Source organism: Euwallacea fornicatus, chromosome 32 (genome assembly GCF_040115645.1).
Source record: "Euwallacea fornicatus isolate EFF26 chromosome 32, ASM4011564v1, whole genome shotgun sequence".
Taxonomy (NCBI): Eukaryota; Metazoa; Arthropoda; class Insecta; order Coleoptera; family Curculionidae; genus Euwallacea; species Euwallacea fornicatus.
Genome location: NC_089572.1, coordinates 906,923 through 915,274, shown reverse-complemented (window position 1 = coordinate 915,274; position 8,352 = coordinate 906,923). Strand labels below are relative to the sequence as shown.

General features: G+C 37.9%; 1 protein-coding gene across 2 annotated transcripts; it reads left to right on the top strand.

The window, feature by feature from the left end:
• The first annotated feature begins 700 nt into the window (after positions 1–700).
• Positions 701–8,330, top strand: LOC136348346 (DNA (cytosine-5)-methyltransferase 1-like). Of its 2 annotated transcripts, XM_066299088.1 has the most exons (9): positions 701–1,106; positions 1,160–1,522; positions 1,589–1,751; positions 1,837–2,174; positions 2,233–2,501; positions 6,851–7,117; positions 7,175–7,438; positions 7,505–7,698; positions 7,764–8,330. In XM_066299088.1, exons 1-9 carry the CDS (start codon positions 780–782, stop codon positions 7,949–7,951), a joined length of 2,373 nt encoding a protein of 790 aa, XP_066155185.1. In that variant the 5' UTR covers positions 701–779; the 3' UTR covers positions 7,952–8,330. The 2 variants fall into 2 exon arrangements, with proteins under 2 accessions (XP_066155185.1, XP_066155184.1); XM_066299087.1 differs by having other exon boundaries at positions 6,851–7,438.
• Positions 8,331–8,352: the final 22 nt, after the last annotated feature.

The following is an 8,352-nucleotide window of genomic DNA, read 5'->3' as shown; positions in this document are numbered from 1 at the left end:
GTTGACAACCATTTCTACAAGTTTGCCAGAGTGGGTAAGTGGCAGTTCTTGAGCCGTTCCCACAGGAGTGAAAACCACTTACAAATCATCAGAAACGGTTCGAATTATATGTGAGGAGTTCCCAGCGATACATCGTGTACAATCCTGACTGTTCCTAATGGTTTGGCATATACATATATACCCGGTGTACCTTATGTCGGGGCTTTCCTTTTAACACGACAAAGACCTCTAGAAACCAAGAAGAGTCTTTATGTGATATTTTTTAGAAATCTCAAAAACTCACTTCTGGGCCGACTACAAGAGATATTCGAAATTATCGCCGTTGGTTTCATTTACACAAATTGTCGCTCGTCTTAGCCACGAATCTATACTTGTTGTTAGAAGAGATTTTTTTCCCTTAATTATTTCTACAGCGTTTCCTATCCTTTCATGCAACTTTGCCACTGTGCTAATTTCAATAGTAAACACCAAACTTTTCATATAACCCCATAAATAAAAATCACATGGATTTAAGTCTGGTGATCTCGCTGACCATCTTGTTGGTGCATTGCAATCTATCCACCTGTTAAAATATTGGTTGTTTAAAATGTCCCGTCCTTCGCGTCTGAAATAAGGTGGAGCACCGTCGTGTAAAAACTACATGGATTGTCTAACGTTTAAAGGAACATTCTCAAGAAGTTTAGGCAAATTATATTCCAAAAAATTAAGATAATCCAAGCCTATCATTGGATCTGGAAGAAAAAAAGGTTCAATAAACTACCGCAGTCTCGTATTACCTTATGCTCTTTTATTTCAACGAGCATATGGTTGTCTGCCTACCACAAAAAGATATCAGTCTTATTATCTTTCATGTGTTTACTTCAGGAGACGTATTCATCAACCAAGGCGACAATGTCAGGTTACCTCCAGAGGAAGAAGATGAGCCACTGCAAATCGCTCAAGTAGCTTATATGTTCGAAACCCCGGACAAAAGTAAAATGTTCCATGCGCACTTTTATTGCAGAGGCCTGGACACGATTTTAGGGGACAAATCTGATGCAAAAGAATTATTTCTAGTAGATCATTGCGAAGATGTGCCTCTCAAGTACATTCTGGACAAGACTAAAGTAACATCTGAGTAAGTGCTACGCGTGCCTAAAATATACTAGGTATATTTTAGGTGAATCAGATTAGGTACAAATCAAATTGGTACCAATCCGGAGGATTAGACATGATTAATATTAACGAATCTGATGATGGCACTAGTTATTATTTCTCGAAACGTTACGACTATAACAACAGCAGATTCATTGACTTTCGAGATAATCGTCAAGTCAAGTGCATGTCGTGTTTTTGGCAAAAAGAAGAAGAGAAATTTAATAAATCCATAAGTATTCAGTTCTATTCAGACTCCATAGGGCAGTCTTATGTGAAATGGAGGAACGTGAAGTATTTTGTAGGCTGTGGAGTCTTTATAGACTACGAAAGGGAAACAGTTAATAAACTTAAAAAGGGAGATATAAAAGAAGGGAAAATTGAACAGGTAACATAATTTATAATCGCAAATCTCAGCGTGCGATTTCAAGTAGCAAATAGGTTCCTCTTTTAGGCAATTGAGGCACCCTGTGAGCCCTTCACCGTAGGAGTAATTGAGCAAATATTAAAAAACAATTCCATAAAAATTCGAGAGTTTTATAGACTTGAAGATACCAGTGATGGTAAATATGGAAATCCACACTTGGTATTCTGGACCAATAATATTTATACTATAAGTAAGTGTCTCCTGAAATTACTGACTAGAGAAACATCAAACTAGCCCAAAATCGCATTCTTTCCCCCTTATAATTGACATTTCAGAAAATTTGGAGAAGTGGACGAAAGTCATAAAAGGCAAGTGCTACGTAATGAATAAGGAAAACATACCAAACGTACACCAGTGGACAAGAGAAGGACCTTTCCGATTTTTTTACGAAAGATCTTACAACCCACAAAAAGGGACATTTGGAAAATTGCCGTCCACCGCCCAAAGGTGCTTAACTTCACATTCAAGCACGAGATCGTCCACCTTCAGCTCGGAAATTGCTCCATTATGGCCCGAAATTAAAACCAAACTAAAGTGTTTAGATATTTACGCCGGATGTGGAGGACTTTCAGATGGGCTTGAAAGGGCTGGATTAGTGGAAACGAAGTGGGCAGTAAGATTATCATTCCTCCATTAACTAATAGATACCCTCATTTCGCTAGAATTTGTAGATTGAAAATGACGAAGATGCTTGCCGATCCTTTAAAATGAATCACCAAGGGACCTTGGTATTACAGGAGGACTGCAATGATATATTATACAAACTTCTGAACAAAGAGGGGGATGCGCTGAACATGCCGAAAAACGGAGAAATTGACATAATTGTTGGAGGTCCTCCTTGTCAGGGCTACTCTATTATAAACAGATTCAAATCGGCTCAATCCACAAAAGAAAATAATTCCCAAATTAACACTTATTTGGGATATATTGATTATTACAGGTAAGGATTTGACCACCATGTGTACAGATTCTTGTGATTCGATTCAATATTCAGAGCATTGCCGGCCTTATGAAGTGTAACGATGGCCGACGGCCTCGGACAGCGGACCAGGAAGGGCGGTAGACTTTCCTGGTCACCATTTTTATTGCGGGTAGGGGGACGCCGATTAAAAATTTCGTCCAGGACACCAGACTTGCTACATCAACACTAGACTAAGTTTAAAATCGGAATCCCCTTCGTTCTTTGTTTTAACTAATTTATATTAAAAAATATGCTTATTATGCATGAGGGTTCTAGAATCTATGATTTTCTATTATGTTGCAATAAAAAGTAATATTTCTGTAATTGTATGTTCTGGACAACAGTAAACACTACGCAGTTAAACCCTTTCTCATCTTTCATAAATACAGCCATATTTACCATATAACTCGGTCTGCCAGCTTTTGGGTAGTTGCATTATCTCATTTTAAAAGAAGGTCCCTGCCTTGGAGGCAAAAAACTGATCCAGACGTTGTTTGCAGTGTTCCAAGGAATTTAATGTTTTTTCATTCAACGAATTTCGTAAAGAACGACATGGGCGATAGTCGCAAGGTGCCGAGTCAAGACTGTATGGTGGGCGCGGTAACACGTCCCAACAGAACTTCAACAACTCGTGCGCCATCGCCAAAGGCACGTGTGGTCTAATGGTGTCTTGATTAAAAACCACCCCATTACGGTTGGCCAATCCTAGGCGTAGTTGTTCAATAATACGCTTTGAGTTGTACAGCTAAGCACAATATTCGTCAGAATTGATTATTCGGCAACAGTTCACAATAAACAATGCCTCTTCAGTCCCACCAACAACAAATGATAGCTTTCTTTCAGTGAATAGAATAGTGGTTTTTGGGGTGGTTGATAGCTGTGCAAAGGAATAACCCCACAAACGTTTTCGCCCTACATTATCGTACAGAATCCATTTTTCATCCCCCGTTACAACCCTTTCCAAAAAGTGGTCGTTTTCATTGCGTTTAAGCAACCAACCGCACGTCGAAATTTGATCCATCGAATTGTGTTGGCCTAATTCGTGGGGCACCCAAACATCTAGGCGATGAAAGAAGTTAAGCTGCATCAAATGATCATGAACATTGGAATTCGATACTTTGAGTCTCTGTGCTATGCCATGAGTGGCTTTTTTATGATTTGATCGTCGACAACCCAGGATCCTCTACTGGAGCGTTGTCGATCTTCAAGATTAAATTGGTTCCCTCGAAATTTCACAAACCATTCGTCCACTTACAATATCATCCTCATAGACTTCATATACCTTTTTGTGATCCGAACAGCATCCTTCCGTTTGAAGTAGTAAGCATTAAATGTCAAAAATGCACTTTTTGATTCTTGACCTTCTCACCAATCTCCAATAAACCCAAACGGAGTAAGGTTGATGCAAAACATAGGTACGCTTGGTGAATAAGGTCCACTTTTAGAAAATATACAGGGCGTTAGAGAAATAATTTTCGCACATTTAACCAATGATTAAGAATATCATTTTAAATTTGAAAAAATTCCTTACATCAGGGGTCAAAAACCGAATAATTTTTTCAAAAAAAAATGTGAAAGTTGGTAATCGAGAAACTATGATAAATTCAAAATGTTAATAAAATCTTAAAACACGTGCCTAACAGACGTTGTTTGTTTGACGTGTAACAAAAAAGTTAAAATCATTCAGCAAAAAACAATTTGAAACTTAATTAAAACTATTAATCCAACCTAACTTTACGCTGTAACGCCGCACCGAACCGTGGAAACCTGACCACTTAAAGGGTCGCTCCCAAGTTAACTTTGCGTGTGAAGTAATTAAGCATCGGATGCGCTGTAAACAGGTAGGCTTCTTTACCGCATCAATATCTCAGTTATATACCCAGCTGCGTTGCGTTACTCTGAGGTCATCTCTGCATTTTATCCCACCTTACCTGACATATTATCCCGTGGACAAGTGGAGCCCATGAGGGCCCAGTGCAAAGGGACGAGATAAAACCTCCCTTAGTTTCCACATTTGTTACGGACTATATGACGTTTCATGTTTTTAATATGTTAGTTTGATCTCGCCCTTCGTTTGAATGCTTCCTCTGCCATTACTCGCAACACCTCACCCACAAAGTTAATTTGGATGAGCTGGACGTGAATTTATTTCGACTTATTAGCAGTACTTATGTGAAAATGTATTCTTTACGGGAGTGTCCCGACATGCTTTTGATTTATGGAGAGGCGTTACAAACTACAAAAAGAAAAACGCGATAGAGCTTTGGCAAGTTTCCCAAGGGGGTTTCCACATACTGGTAGTGTTACATCTACAAATGAAGGACGAAGTCGACGGCGAGAAGTCGGTTCTGAAGCCGAAGGACAAGTTTTAAACCTCGTTGAAAAGGATTCAACACCCGGAATACTGCACGCGACGGATGTAGGTCTTTTCGATTGGACTGTTCATGGAACGCTAAAGGAGCAATTGCTCTATCCTTTTTACGTGCAAAGAGTTCGAGGGATTTTACCTACTGATTTTACCTCGAGGCGAAAATTTTGGAATGTTTATAGAACAAGAAGGAAATTCGAATTTCTTGTTCAGTATTTTATCAATGGCCGAAACTCGTTTTACAAGGAATGAAATTTGGAATTTCCACAATTTTCACAAGTGGACAGATGAAAAACCTCATACAATTTCTGGAAAAAATTTTCGACAATATGTAAAAACAGTAATCAATTTGCGTTTTTGGGTAAAGTGTGTAAGATAACATATTATGCTAATTTAAGATGACAACAATGATTGAAAAGTAAAAAGTTTTTTAAAATAATAAATTAAGAATCACATAATGTTTATATTTATAGCCTCTGTTTTAAGGAACTTTTTAGTTCAAAGTGATATTCTTAATCATTGGTTAAATTTACGAAAGCTATTTCGTTAACATCCTGTAGAATCTTGAACAATTATGACAGGTAATTACCCTCAAAGTGCTAATCTTTGACATGTCTTGGAAATCGGCGGCCACCTAATAATTCCAAGATATAGAGATGAATTGTTAATTAAATTAATGAAAACTCCTGCTCATCTATACGATGCCCTCGATCGTCGTATGACCTGGAAAAAACATATCCTAACCAAAAGAGAGGAGTTGAATCTAAAAATGAAAAAAATGTACTGGCTGTTGGGATATAAATCGCAGCTCAGTCTGGAAAACAGAGCCTTGCTATACAAAGTTATTATTAAACCAGTCTGGACTTCTGGAATTTAACTATGGGGTAGTGCCAGCAATTCTAACATCGAAATACTACAGCGATTTCAATCCAAAACACTAAGAATCATCTCCAAGAGCCCATGGTTCGTAAGCAACAAGACCATACATAAGGACCTCGACATCCCTTGGGTGCGCGACGAAATACTCGGGTCTTCACTTAAACAAAGGAAATGGAGTCATACCAACATGCTAGTGACAGACCTGCTCAACGAGCCACCTATAAGACGACTCAAACGCTTCAAGCCAATTGACATGCCATTAAGATTTGCTTGACTGTGGCGGAGGTCTGGGGAGGGTGTACATACTGTATACCTGTCTCATACTCTGGCGGCAAAGTAGAATTAACGCAGTATACTAGCGTAGTGGATGAACTCATAATGTTGAGCTCTATTCATGCCTACTGTGAATGCCAATGCTCTTTTAGTTAGCGAATTTAATTATTGTAATGTAGTATTGCGGATTGTAAATAGTTGTTAAGAAAATTTTAAAAAAGTAATAATAACGAATCAAGTACTTATGAGTCTGCACAATACGTTTTAATTCCGATCTCGCTTTCTAATTATTCAAATGTATATTGACTTAATCTTTAAAATACGTGCAAAACCGAAGACATCTGTATACACTTCTTGTGTAACTCTTAATTTTTAAGCAACTCGTACGGGTCGCCGATACCATTTTGATGGTTCCTTTCTAATAGCTTTTTCAATTAAATTCAATACAATGTCTAATTATTTTTTTGATTCTCTAAATATTCCATAAACTTTTGTTCATTTATAAGCAAATGATTTAAGAGCGTTTTAAAACAACCTTCTGAGTTTCTTTCAATTAACGATCGAAACAGATAATCGTCAGCTTCTTCTTCTTGAAGTAATATAAGACTTAAAGATGTCTGTCTTTTATCAACATCTAAAACTAAAAATACTAACAACCGCTGCGATTAGTATCATCACGCATGAGATTATCCAAGGTTTCTCATACACCAAAAACGATTGCTCAATTTTTCAGTTTATCTTCTCTAATTCTGCTTTATTTTATTGTGTCAGCTTCATGGGCTTCCCCACATGTAACATTCAATTTCAGACCAAAATACTTCATATTCGAAAACGTCCGAAACTTCGTGAGCTTCGAACAGAGCTCTAACTTCAAGCTCACCTTGAGGTGTCTTTTGGAAATCGGCTACCAGATAACCTTCGGCGTGCTTCAGGCAGGCCATTACGGATTACCTCAATCAAGAAGACGCATTTTTATCGCTGGCGCTGCTCCTGGTTTGATTCTACCGCCATTGCCAGCACCGACCCACTGTTTTGGGAGTTTCGAAAAACGAGTGGAGTCCGTTGTAGTTGATAAGTTAAAGTACGATAACGGTGATGACGCCTTTGGAGTTTTTGGGTCTTTGCCATATAGGAGAGTCACTGTGAGGGACGCCATAGCAGATCTTCCAGTGGTTGATTATGACAGCATGAAGCCTGAAATGGCTTATACCAGCAGCGAGGCAGATGTATCGTTCTACGCGAAATGCTCTCGAGAGTATTGTGATAAAAGTGATATTGTAATAGATCACGAATGCACCCAAACTAGTACCGCAATTAGAAAAAGGATGACGTTAGTGCCTCCAGGAGGGGATTTAAATAATATACAAACGCCAGCTGATGATGTAACTGAGGGCCTGTAAGTATTAACTGTCATGATTATTAACCGATTAATAAACGAACTATATCTCGTCCCCTTTTTCAGCGAAGAAGATCAAAATGCCCTGTATTATTGCTTAGAAACAACACGTTCTTGTGTAAAAAAGACATTTCAGAGTAAAGTTAAAAAAGCCAGGAAGGCGAAGACAATCAAGAAAGGGACGTATGGAAGAGTTTCATGGGATGGAACTTTGGCAACTGTCACAACCAATCCTGAGCCTACAGCCACACAAGGAAGAGGTAAACAGAAACTGTTAAGTTCTACGATAACACGTGTGTGTGGTATAATCGTGACCAAATTTCAGTACTTCATCCGGAACAACATAGAGTACTAACAGTGAGGGAATGTGCACGAGCTCAGGGATTTCATGATGAGTTCCAGTTTTCTGGTTCTGTAAGGAGCAAATACAAGCAAGTAGGAAATGCAGTACCTCCAATATTGGCCACTGCTATTGGAAGAGAGTTTGTTAAAGTTTTGAGCCGCAAAACGTAGTTTATAAATTTTTACATTATAATTTTGGTATCATATTGGGTACCTAAATTATATGGAATAGCTCATTATTTGCTAAATTTTTATTAAAACAACTTAAAATTTGGTAGCAATCAGTAGCTGATAATCAGTAATAATGTTGATGAAAGGTGACTGAATCAATGAAGAAAATCTGAATTTTCTTTTCTTTTTTTTATTAAAGAAAATCGAATTGGGACCTAGGAACCATTTGTTTTAAAATGTCATTCTTTTGAATGTTGGTTTATGGCGTTCTTATTATATGTTTTTTCAGGCTTGTATATCTTTTCAATCTTTCTTGCTATTCATGCAAGTGCAAACTACCAACAGTTGATTAAAAGAAAATAATTATTTGTTTTTAAGTAAGGTCAGAAAATAATACATTT

What these genes read in the sequence shown, in the direction of transcription:
- LOC136348346 (XM_066299087.1), top strand. Translation starts at nt 780, where the DNA reads ATGCTCTTTTATTTCAACGAGCATATGGTTGTCTGCCTACCACAAAAA. An exon ending in TAGTGGAAACGAAGTGGGCA is followed by an intron (nt 2,175 to 2,232) that starts GTAAGATTATCA and finishes TAGAATTTGTAG; the next exon opens with ATTGAAAATGACGAAGATGC. An exon ending in GATGATGTAACTGAGGGCCT is followed by an intron (nt 7,439 to 7,504) that starts GTAAGTATTAAC and finishes CCCCTTTTTCAG; the next exon opens with CGAAGAAGATCAAAATGCCC.